Source organism: Myxocyprinus asiaticus, chromosome 3 (genome assembly GCF_019703515.2).
Source record: "Myxocyprinus asiaticus isolate MX2 ecotype Aquarium Trade chromosome 3, UBuf_Myxa_2, whole genome shotgun sequence".
In the NCBI taxonomy this organism is placed as follows: Eukaryota; Metazoa; Chordata; class Actinopteri; order Cypriniformes; family Catostomidae; genus Myxocyprinus; species Myxocyprinus asiaticus.
Genome location: NC_059346.1, coordinates 8,808,417 through 8,821,655, shown reverse-complemented (window position 1 = coordinate 8,821,655; position 13,239 = coordinate 8,808,417). Strand labels below are relative to the sequence as shown.

Genomic DNA, 13,239 nt, shown 5'->3' with positions numbered 1-13,239 from the left:
TCTGAAGTGGTGCTTATTTACAACAGAAGAACGAACGTCACGCAAGAGTTTGGCTATTTCAAACTGCATCAGAGCCCTGGATGGAAGCGCCGATTTAAAGTTAATTATTTAAATGTTTTAATTATCGACTTGTTTCTTACATAAATATATCAATTCGCTTCAGAAGACATTCACTGATCGACTGGAGTCACATGGATTACATTTATGCTGCCTAAATGTGACTTTTGGACCGTCAGAGTGCTGGCACTCGTTATAAGGACCTGACAGAGCTCTATCTTCTTCTAAAAATCTTAATTTGTGTTCTGCTGAAGAAAGACAGTCATACACATCTGGGATGGCATCAGGGTAAGTGAATAATGAGAGAATTAAAATTTTTGGGTGAACTATTCCTTTAATTTTTTTTCTGGTAATTATTGGGATTTTGGTTAAACAATAAACTGTTCCTGGGATTTTATTCCTTTTGGACTCTTGTAGCCTCTATGTCTGTTTCCGTCATTGTAAAGAAAGACTAAACATTTTTTAACATTTTATAAATCGAATTTAAAAACTATCGGGTGTTTAATCATTATCTGTCTTTTCCACCACCTTAGTTATCAGTATTGGCAAAATCCACTATCGGTTGACCTCTAGTAGGTAGAGCCCCAACAATGGATCCAGCCCAAGGGCCCTCACCACTTTAAGTCCCGCCCTGATCATAGGAAGTGAATATCGGCCGATACGACTGGTGGCTGATCGACTGGCATATCCCTAGATTTTATCACACTAAAATCATGTTAACACGTATAATTTTTTATGTCTTGTGGCTATACTTTTCAAAAGTGTGTATGTTAATGTTTATGGACTGGCCCCATTTACTTCCATTGTAAGTGCCTTACTGTAACCGTGATTTTTGCTCCATAAATTGTTTTTTGTTTTTAGGGACGAGTCTAAATTATTTTCTGTGGTAATCAACATTATGCTACAAATGCTGTTGATTGAGCTTAACTTGTATTGAACCCGGAACATTCCTTTAAATCTTGCAATAAAGAAAGGAGAGAATTGTACATGAAAATAGAAGAATATAAGCATGTTTTAATGTTCTATAATGCAGTCCAGCTATCAAGCACCGTCAACATTGCAAAAAAAACAAAAAAAAACAAAAAAAAAAACAAGGATTTCTGTCTTCCTTTCTAGTAAAAATAGCTTAATATCCTTCAACAGAGAATATATCGGTAGATAAGTTACCCCCATTGGCAAATCTTTTCTTTTCTTGTTTAAAGCATAAATCTAACCAAATTTAGCTGCTTACTTGCTTAAAACAAGAAAAATAAACTTAATTTATTAACAAAATATATTCTCTGAAAACAAGTTTTAGTATCTTAAGCGATTTTTCTTCCTTGCGCAAAGTTATGTTGTTTAATACTGTTTTGATATTACATGAAAACAAGAAAAAAAAATACTGATTCAAAAATGATTATTTGCAGTAAATACATGTATCTCATATTTATGTAAGGTTTTAACTTTAATTTGAACCCTGCAGATTTTTTTTTATTAGTGCATTAGGGTCTGTCATTGACTGCAGTATACATTCTCTGCAGCAGTAATGTGGGAAGACAATTCTCTTTCTTAATCCCACTGATGCTGCACTGTTGTCAATGTGAATGACTCATTCTCTCTGCACTGGGTGAACCCACACTGCTCACCTAACGAAAACTGCACAATCAGTGTGTGGCGATGATGACCTCTGACACTCCCAAAGACTGTCTACCAAAAGTACCAAAGTACGCCATCATACTCAAAGTAAACTACAAGCACTATTCGAAACCCCTGTCAGATTTGCTCTTGGTAAGACCTGTTACATAAAAATATAGTTAAAAAAATAAATGTTAAGTCAGCAGAGCTGGAGGGAGTTAATTGAAGTGAATGTGAATGAGATGTGTTGCTATGTTTCATGGTCTCAGGTGGATACTGCGCTCGCTGTATATATGCTCGTATGACTCAGTGCAATGTGTTAGTCATAGCTGTGCATGCTCCTGCCTCGACTACACATGGAGCTTCAAATAATCAGATTTTCATAAAACTATAGTATGATTTTTCAAGCAATCAATTAGGAAATTAAGCAAATAGATACTGCAAACAACAATTACAGAAAATAGCCTGGCTGTTTAAAAAAACAAAAAGACAGTCAGAACCAATGACCTGTTGATAAAAGCCCCATTTTCCTATTTTTAGAAATTGTGTTTCAAATTATACCATATGGCATTACTCGACAATACCTAGACACCACATTTGTCATCTACTCACACTCGTTATGTATCAGTGATGCTAAATTGCACAAAGGAATTCTCAAAGTTACACATCCCTTACATCTTTTAAGCTAATATTATGCATATTACCATGCATATTAAGCATTCAAATACCAAAAATCCCTGTTTCATCAAACTGTGTTGCATTATGTGGCATAAATCGACTTGGTCTAGAAGCTACTGTACAGCTGTCATGCACCCACACTCGATAAAAATCTTACTAGACAAATATGAATTTTTAATGTATGCACAGCCAAACAGCAATTATGAGAAAAAGGAAACCAAAGCAATATACATCACTGAATTAGAGCGAATCATTTATGGGTGCAAAAATATCTGATTCAAGAGATGCCATACAACAGATTGAGATATTCTATGTTGCTTATGAATCATAACATATCAAACAGTCTAAAATGTTGATTAACCCTAAACATGATGTTTAAATATACTTTATTTAATATATATCAATTTACATGTAATGTAAATATATGTAAATACATTTTAAATATATGTGAATAAATTGTTAATATATTGCAAACATATGACATAATCCTCAAACAATCTAAAATGCATATAACCATAATCACGATGTCTAAATATATGTATATATATATATCAATGTGCATGTAATGTAAATATATTGTAAATAAATTAAATAATACTTTAATAACACTGAATCCCTAAAAATCCCTTTCAAGGGTGCAAAAATATCTTATTCAAGAGATGCTATACCACACTAACAGATTGTAAAGAGAATTGTGTGGCATTGATTAATGCAACAGATAGAGATATTCTACATTGCTTATGAAGCATTACATCTCAAACAATCTAAAATGCTGATTAACCCTTATCATGCTGTTTTAATAAATGTTAAATACATCAATGTATTTGAAAGTAAACATTTGTAAATAAATTGTAAATATATCTTAATATATTGTATAGCACTGAATCCCTAAAAGCCAAGGTGTCTAAAATGACGATTCACCTAAAACGTCATGTTTAAATATATTCAATATGTACAGCACATGAAAAGTGAATACTGTACATTTGAAAATAAATTGTAAATATATTGCACACAAATGATATGACACTTTAATAGCAAAGTGTTATGTATAAAGATCAGTGTAAGATTCTAATTTCCTACCTTTGAACTCCAGCAGTGGTCTGAAATGTGGATAGAGGTGTAACGTTGCATTTCCCTGTCAGAAAAGGAAGCAAAAATGTTAAGAAAATAAACAATACAAGACAGTATTTGGTGTGAAGTGAGAAGCCAGGCCTCGCTATAGGGAGCCTCCCTGCTCACTCTCTCTCTCTCTCTGCAGGCTCGGTGCTGGTATAACACTCTCGGCCAGGCTGCCTGGGGCTCTAATGCAGCTCTTTTCCTGTTCTGCCAGTAGTCACTTCCTGTATAGAGCTTATAATCCTTTCATATCACTCCTTCAGTGGAATTACATTACTCATGTTGAGCTCTTCAAATAGAGAGAGAGAGAGAGAGCTCTATATGCTACAAAAAGACAGTGTGTCTTTAAGACAACCCCTCGGTTTCCAGAATGAGCAACTGACTAAGCTATAATATAGTCCACTCTTCGCCACATGTACAATCTTCCCTCTATCTCTTTCTTAAGGAAAGCATATTCATTCTCTACATTTTTGTTTGGCACCACCTCTTTTGGTTAAAGTATTACCTCCTGAATTATTTTGTATTTCCCAGAGGAAAACTGTATTGCTCACAGGTTGCTCTTTCATAGCTCAGGAGACTTTTAAGGGAGTTCTCAGTTATATCTCATTTAATTTCCCTCCCAAAAAAGTGTCAACACTGTGGTGCTATCAAACCTTGCTCTGTTTTGTTTGAGCATTCCAACTAGCCCGACACAGTAACATTTGCTCAACCAATGGCATTTTGGATTGCATAGAGTGGCAGGGTAAGCAAGAGACAGACACAGTGGATGTGGCATTAGGCCTCTGAGAGGCGTTTATTTGATATAATAATAACAGAAAATGGAAATAAAGTGCCTATGGGGATAAGTGTCCAAACAAAGGAGGAATCTGGCGTCGTTGCGGTGAAAGGGGGCTATGTAGGTTAGGTGATGATGAAAGGGTAAGGTCTGGGCAGGATCCGACGGCGGCACACTTACCCCTCTTGGGTCCGGGGCTCGAGGGCCGGCAGCTTCCTCTTTGCGGCGACTTCCCTGTGAGGGGAATGACCGCCCACATCCTGGCCCGTCAGCCGCAACACATGCTCCAATCCCTGGCGTCACATCTAATTCACACTGGACCCTTCCCACTCCATTCCTGGACCTGCGACAACGCCAATGTGTGCACACAAGGCGATAGAAGCCGGCTCCCTGAGGAGAGGCGCGCTCTGTATTTTAAAGGCAGTGGTGATGAGGCTCTATTCACATCAGGTGCGCCTCATCATCCGCTGCCTAACAAGGCTTATTAAATTGCACCTCTCCTCCCTCCTGCCCACTCCCATTGTGAGCTTGTCTGAAGGATGGCCTTTAGAAGAGGCAGGGCGAAGATGACATGAGGAATGTGCAAGTTGTTTCGCCACAAGTCATTTACGACAAAAAGTTTTCGTTTACTAAATATACTGGCTAATTTCAAAATGCTTTCAGCTATAGGAGTGTAGCACTTTTAGCTTGGTTTAACTTGGTTTGCCACGTTTCTATGGACCTTATTTACAGTGGTGTCTTCTTTTATGTTTGAGTTACAATCTCTTCAATGGGCCATACTATTGTTTAAAGTGTTTTGAATCGTTCTGCTGATGAAACATAAAAAAATTTTATCTTTTCAAGAAATTTTAGTAGACAAAAACTCCAGAAAACAGACAGAATGTTAGTGTCAGGATCCTGCCATCTAGGTTTGGTCTTTTTTTCTTCCTCTTTAGTTGCCTCCTCCTGTTCAGTCATGTCTGTTTGGTTAGTTCTTATTTTCTGTTAATTTTGTAAATTTCGTCAGTGCTAGTTTTGCGTTCTTTATTTAATTGCTTTTTCATGGGAAGTTTTGGTTTCTGTTCTGTTTGCTTTTTTCTGGGCGTTTTTGTGTTTAGTTTTTTGCCCTGTTGTGTTTTGTGTATACTTTTTCTTAAGAAGGAGCATTTTTTGTTTGTTTACTCTGTCTGAGCTTGGGATCTTCACAAAAACCCTGACAAAAGAATCCAGCCATTGTTATGAACCCAGCAGACAGCAGTATCATGGTCCTAACTCTCCACCCAGCTCCAGTCTGTCAGAAGACTGTCTCCTAAAGCACAGCCCAGTCCAGCAAGTCTCTTTCATCAAAGCTTATGTCCTGATTCTTTGGGAGGCCACTTGGAGGCTGTGCTTTGGTGAGACACCCATAAAAAAATGTTTCATTGATGGACTCATCAACCCCCTTTCCCCACTGGAGCTGGATAATATCTTACACTGAACCTATGGGGAGATCTCATGTGCTGCCTCAGAGACTTGAAGGCCCTACATGGGCAAGGGTCTTCCACCACAGATGTTCTCATCTCCAAACCTGTTCCAATTTCAGGCAGTCCACATTTGACAGTTCTTTCCTTGGGAAGCTGCAGCTCCCCTAGAGGCACCCGCCCTCTCCATTGCAAACCCCTTGAAGGCGCCCGCCCTCGCCGCTGCAGACCCCCTGCAGGTGGCCACCCTCTTTGCTGCAGCCCCCCTGGAGGCACCCGGCCTCGTCGTTGTAGCCCCCTGGATGCGTATGTCCTCGCTTCAGCTCCCTGGAAGGCACCCGCCCTCACTGCTGCAGCCCTTCTGGAGGCGTCTGCCCTCTCCGCTTCAGCTCCCCTTGAGGCACCTGTCCTTGTTGGAGCTCCCATGGAGGTGTCTGTCCTCGCTTCAACTCCTCGGGAGGCACCCGCCCCTGCTGCTGCAGTCCCCCTGGAGGTGTCAGCCTTCACCGCAGCACCTCCCCTGGAGGTGTCGCCCCGCTCTGCTGCAGGCCCCTGGAGGTGCCCACCCTCGCCGCTGTAGCCCTGGGGATGCTTGCTCTCGCTACTGTAGCCCCCCTGGAGGCAGCTGCCCTCACCGCTGCAACCCCACTGAAGGCACCAGCTCTTGCCGCTGCAGCCCCCCTGGAGGTGCCCACCCTCGCTGTTGTAACTCCCCTGTAGGCACCCGCACTCATTGCTGCAGCTCCCTTGGAGGTGCCAACTGCAGCTCCTTTCTTGAGTACCCCTCCTCCCTACCCAACCCACTCCCCTGCCGCCGATCCATCTATCCTCACTGTGGGATCCCTACCTTCCTCCTGCTCAGGATCCACCCCACCTCATCCTAGCTTTTGAGCCATCTGACCCTCTTCATGCTCGGGAGCTGCCTGACCTTATCCCCGCTTAAGAGCCTCCCCACGCTGTCTTTGCCCTGGAGTCGCCTAACCCCGCCCCCACCTCTGAGCCGCCTGCATGGCTTCAACTACCCACCCTCCCATGGTCAGCTCAGCTGGTGCCCCTTTGGCCCTCACTCTGCCCTCCTGCTGCTCCTGCTCCCCCTTGGGTTGCCCTGCCAGAATCCCCATGGTCTGTCCCTCCTGCACCCCCTTGGCCCTCACCCTGCCCTCCTGCTACTCCTGATCCCCAATGGCTTGTCCTACCCGAATCCCCTGGTCTGTTCCGCCGGCTCTGCCCTTGACTGTTCCACCGATCCCACCCTGGACTGTTTTGTCTGATGGTTTTTCTATTTTGGACTCAACCCTGCCCCTTTGGTTTTAATTTTTGTTTTGTTTTGATCAGGTTGGGATGCCAGGTGGTGTCCATTAGAGAGGGGGTAGAGTCTTTTCTTACTCTTAAGTGGCAGGATCCTGACATCCTTGTACTTTGTTGTAATTTTTACTTTCTGTTTGTATTTTGTCTCTTCCAAACGAAAGCGGTTTCTGTGGCTACCCAGGTAAGTTTTAGTTTAATTTGAGCAAACACTGTTTTACTTTCTCAAGAAGGTGGGTCAGTTTTTACCGGTGTTCATTGCCATAGCAATTTACGCTACACAGCTAACCTGCTCCGGAGCAAATTTTATTCTGGGTTTCAGATTGCAAACAAATACTGAATCAATCAGCTGTGAGTATAGTCACTCCCTCTGGATCTCTCGCTCCAAATTAAATTGCACTATACAGGGAAATGTATTTAATGAATTTAGATTAATATATTATGATTTAATATTCTAGACCTATTTATCAAGATATTATAAGATGGTTTCTTTTAGAGATCAGGGAACCTTTTATCTTTTTATCAACACATTAAAATGTTTTATTGAGATTCTTTGCATTTCTTTACATTGGCTAATGTACCTGTATAAAGTGCGTGATGCTTAGAACCTCTGAAAAAGTAAGGTGATTAAGACATTTATTGTGTAACGAGTCTTTCTATCTGATCAAATATACTTGTTAAAATTATATTGTAGACTGGCACGCCAGCAACGGTGAGAGAGGAGTAGACTATTTTATTCGTATGAAATTCTGCACCTGCATTCTAATCTACATCTTAATGTAATCCTTCCTCATGATCACACAGCGTTTTTTCATGAGCTGAATGGGAGGCTAAACAAAAAGTTAAAATGTGACAAGACTGCAGTATACCCAACAGACTCATGCAGCGCGTGCAGCCATTCGCACATCACGAGCCGGCAGCACTATACGTTCATTTAATAACACAAGTAAACGCGCCCGCTTTGCTTCGGTCAGGCTGCGCAGATGACAGCCAACATTCCGTGTTTCATTTGTTTCTTTTTGCTTTCAGAACAACACGTGATGTAATAAGGAAAACACCAGCATACAGGTACACCCTCCTTAAACCATGGTCACATTCAAAATTACATTAAAAGATTAAAAGAGAAAACATAAACCCACATTGTGGGACTCAAAAATCTGAGTCTATTCAAAATATAAATTAAACCTGGAAATAAAGTTTTAGGATTTTGCAGGTGCGATTCACCGAAAAGGGCTAAATAGTTAATCAGCTTGTGATGCGCGAATAGCTTGCACGTGCAGTGCGAGTCTCGTCACACTTTAATAGTGTTTAGCCTCCCATTCAGCTGATGAAAACACACTGCGTGATCACGAGGAATGATTACATCAAGATGTAGATTGGAATGCAGGTTAGGTTGCTCCTCTCTCGCTGTTGCTTGCATGCTAGTGATTACATGATTACAATGACATAATATAAGAAATATTTAAAATTCCACATAATTTCGTGATCAGTAATAAAATAAGCAAATTTGTGACATTAACTGTGTTAACTCATTTTGCACAAAAGGACAGGTTTTCTTTCATTAAAGCACTTTCACAAGATGCTCTGTGAAAATTCACATGCACAGCCATTGACCAGGAAAATAAAAAATGGCACTCCATGTCAAAAGAAATTTGGACACATTGAATAAAGCAATCATTAATAAAATAAAAAAACAAATATTGTAAGTTTTAATAATTGTATTATGTTAAAAATTACACCATTCAATTTAATGGAATTTTATTATGAAATTAAACTGCGTAAATCTTTAAAAAAGGCTCAAATATTTTTTGAGTGAAGGAAGAAAGTCATAAGAGTTTGAAACAATATATAGGTGAGTAAATAATGACAGAATGTTCATTTTTGGGTGAATGATCCCTTTAACCACTAGAGTACAGTATCCGCATAAATATTACTGCATACTTTGGAAAATGATGAAATTAGGAAACGTAAAATGTAGTTTTCAACCAAAAACGTTGCAGTGTAGATGTTGCCTGAAAGAGTTCAAACTTACTGTAAGTGATTCTCGTTTCCTGCCACTGGTTACAAATGTGAAGCCTTGTGTCTCTATGGCAACGCCTGTTTTTAGTATGTGCTCCTCCACATACCTGAAAGGCAGAAACTTTACTTTACTTCCAACTTAGAAATGGGCAATTATTACTGTTTTAAAATTTAAACATTTCAAATCCAGAATACTGAAGGGATTTATTTTGTTTTAACATGCACACTACCGGTCAAAATTTGGACATCTACTTAAAGGATTAGTTCACCCCAAAATTAAAATTCAGTCATTGTTTACTCACCGCTGTGTTGTTATAACCCTATATGACAAAGGGAGAAATTGTGAAAAAATGTTGTGCTCAGTGATGTCATAAAATGGCAGTTTATGGAGACTACCTACCTTTTTGCACCAAAAGAATTCAAAAGTATGATTCAGAAGTCTCATGGAAATTATTCCATGAGACTCATGATCGTTATGAAAGTATACAATAAGGTTTGGTGAGAAACAAACCGAAATCTAATGTATAATTTAGTGAAAATGTTCACTGACTGTTGATCTCCTGTGCATGTTCATGATAGGGCACGAGGGCAACAGTTAAGCTGGCTCTACACTAGCAGATTCAAAACAACTTGTTTTGGCTGAGGGTATCACACATGCAGACTGTTTTGCTGAGATCTCACTCTCTTCAGTCAGAGGTATGACACACTTGCCAGTGGAGAGGTGACACACATAATGACTCACCGCAACTATCTCTCTCTGATCCCTGTCACGTGGAGCTCGCCAAAATAACAAGTGTAAAATTGCAATTGCAATAGAGCCTTTTTTTTTTATTTACGTTTTTGGACCAGTACCAGTTCACAGTGGATGGAGTTATCCACGTAAAAACATTCTTTTATCGTATGTCGTTTGCCATCAGATTAGGACACGGTGTGACTGTGGCTGCCTGTATCCTCTATGTTTCTGTCTGATTCCTACATACTCAGTTAAAAAAAAAAATAAGGCTGGGCACAGAAATGCATCAATTCTTCAACTACAAACTCTTAAGACATGTTTAGTAAGTTCTGTTCTATGTTTTGTCGCTATTGCTGTGACAGCCCTGTTTTTAGATAAACAAACAAGTTTTTGCTTGAACGCCCCAATGTCACGAGGGCGTTGCGTGAACTGATGCTCTCGTGCCCTATCATGAATGCACACTGAAGATCAACGGTCAGTGAACATTTTCACAAATTACTACATTAGATTTTGGTTTGTATCTCACCAAACCTTATTGTATATTTCACAATAATCATGAGTCTCAAGGAATAATGTATTAGACTTCTGAATCATACTTTTGCATTCTTTTGAAGCTTGAAGAGGTAGTCACCATAAACTGCCATTGTATGACATCACTGAGCACAAAATTATTTTTCAAAATTAAACCCTTTGTGTTAAGAAAAAAAAAAAGAAAGTCATATATGGTTATAACAACACAGAGGTGAGTAAACAATAATTGAATTTTCATTTTTGGTGAATTATTCCTTTAATATTGCAATTTTCCACATGTTAATAATGTAATAGTGAAATCATCAAACAATGAAATAACAAAAATGGAAGTAAAAACTATATACTGTATCTTATACTATCTTACATTTAAGCTTCTTCAAAGTAGACAACCACGAGCAGCCACCAGGGATGGTTTTTAAATATTTTTGAAGGAGTTCCCATGTATACTGATCACTGGTTGGCTATGTTTCCTTCAATATCAACTACAACTCATCCATTTACCAAAATGATCACTCACATGGGTGCTCACACCTCTATGGAATGAGATATAATTTCATAATGTTATTATAGTAAGATCTACCATGCAAAATTTAAATATACATTGTAGACCATTCATATTTGCCTACAAAACTAATTTCATTCAAGCATAAGCCTTTAGATCAAGGTTATAAAAGTTATTAAGATTATGAGAAAAACAAATTCAGTCCAGTGTGTCCAAACTTTTGACTGGAAGTGAAAATGGTTTAATGGGATAAGTTGAAATATAACAACAAAATTATAACAAATTTCTTTAATTATCATTACATATATTTGTGTCCATAAATTCTTAACCAGATCTAAATATTTTACTTAAGTAATCATTCTGTGATACAGTCACTATGTGATTTTTGATGTGAAAAGTGTAATTACCAGTTAATAAAGGAGCTTTTCCCAGCAGAGTGGTTTCCCATGATCATAACTATAATCTTTTTCCGTGGAGGTAACAGCCTCACACCCAAACTGTCTGCAATTTTCACCAATCCTGTTACAGACATAAAGAAAGAGGGTCTAAATGATCAGGATATGACATTACCATTATACATGACAAAAAACCACAACATGTTATTACCATGTCAAAATAGTAAAAAACACACAAACATGGTAATACTACATTAATGGGACAGTACAGGTACATTAAATGGTAGGTGACAATTTTTTATTCCTACATGCACCTAAGTTAAACTGTTGTACAACATAAACATGCACCTTGCACTTCTTCAGTTATGGTAAATATGTTGGCCGGTAAAACAACTTGAAGGGAAGAACTTCTGCATAATGTTTTGGCCCATAGACTGCAGTACTGTACTGTGACATGCAGAAACAATTGTACAACATGGCTGTGTCTCAAAACCTAGTGAGCTGCTTACCTTGACAGCAATTTTGGGAATTACTCACACACACAAAAAAGCAGCCTACGTAGATAGCATTTTGGGGCATCATACATATGATTGCCTATGATGCCCAAAAATGCTGCCTGGGCAGGTAGCTCACTAGGATTTTAGACACAGCAAATGACACTTATGAATGAGTGGCTACTCTACTTTGTGACTGCTTATGATTGTGTGGCTATGCAATATAATCAATTAAACAAAGGGAATAAAGAGATTACATACTTCGCACCGTTTATGCTTGAACTTTTAAACTTATTTACGTAACAATGTTGCATGTTTTAGAACGTAATGGCAAGACGTCTGGCAGAACGAGTTTAAATACGAATGTGTTTACCGGTTATTTACCGTTTTCGTTGTCGATATACAAACTGTGGCATTCTTTCAGGATTCTTTCGCTCGGTGTTGTAATGGTTGATTCCAGGGGATTCGCTACATATCTGAGCTTCTTAGCCCCTGACATATTGAAAGTGTGCAGGACTGTTTTTTTTTTTTTTTTTTTTTTTTTACTGGGAACAAAACTGGGGGAATCAAAACAATGTTGCACACATAGAGAACTGTCAAGCACTTGAAAGGCGTGAAATGAACGCACACCCTGATAAGAACAGTTTATTGTCAACTAATTTATTATTGATTGTATTAATAAGGTGATTTATGTAATGACTAATTTTATATATCTATATAAATAAAAAAATTATATAATAAAAAATAAATAAAAATAAAAGTAAAGCTCTTTAGCGATCTCTAGCGATCTACATATGAACGCACATGCTGATATGAACAGGTTATATTTTCAGAGCGCTTCTGCCCACAAACTTAAAATAAAATAGCATAACGCAGCGGTCCAACAGAATTATTTTTTATTCGATTTATTTATTTATTTATTTTTGCTTCTAAGACAACAGATAAACATACAGGGGGATACATAAAAAAAAAGAAAGAATATATATATATATATATATATATATATATATATATATATATATATATATATACACACACACACTGGCGGCCAAAAGTTATGTACAGTATGTACAGATTTTGTTCTTATCGAAAGGAATTGGTACTTTTATTCACCAAAGTGGCATTAAACTGATCACAATGTATAGTCAGGACATTAATAACGTGAAAAATTACTATTACAATAAAAATAAATAAATAAATAAAATATTCTGAACTTCTTAAACTACTTCAAAGAATTCTCATCAAAAAATCCTCCACGTGCAGCAATGACAGCTTTGCAGATCCTTGGCATTCTAGCTGTCAGTTTGTCCAGATACTCAGGTGACATTTCACCCCACACTTCCTGTAGCACTTGCCATAGATGTGTCTGTCTTGTCGGGCACTTCTCACGCACCTTACAGTCTAGCTGATCCCACAAAAACTCAATGGGATTAAGATCCATAACACTCTTTTCCAATTATCTGTTGTCCAATGTCTGTGTTTCGTTGCCAACTCTAACCTTTTCTTTTTGTTTTTCTGTTTCAAAAGTGGCTTTTTCTTTGCAATTCTTCCCATAAGGCCTGCACCCCTGAGTCTTCTCTT

General features: G+C 38.5%; 1 protein-coding gene across 2 annotated transcripts in view; it reads right to left on the bottom strand.

The window, feature by feature from the left end:
• LOC127430419 (uncharacterized) overlaps window positions 1-12,181 on the bottom strand; it is a 34,536-nt gene extending 22,355 nt beyond the window's left edge. For both annotated transcript variants that reach the window (XR_007895446.1, XM_051680176.1), the window contains exons 1-4: window positions 12,043-12,181; window positions 11,177-11,288; window positions 9,017-9,110; window positions 3,430-3,484 (exon numbers count right to left, since the gene is read on the bottom strand). Coding sequence is in view for 1 of the 2 variants with exons in the window: in XM_051680176.1 (XP_051536136.1) it covers window positions 3,430-3,484; window positions 9,017-9,110; window positions 11,177-11,288; window positions 12,043-12,157 (376 nt within the window). In the remaining variant the exon portion in view is untranslated. The remainder of the gene's footprint in view (window positions 1-3,429; window positions 3,485-9,016; window positions 9,111-11,176; window positions 11,289-12,042) is intronic.
• Between the last annotated feature and the right edge of the window lie 1,058 nt (window positions 12,182-13,239).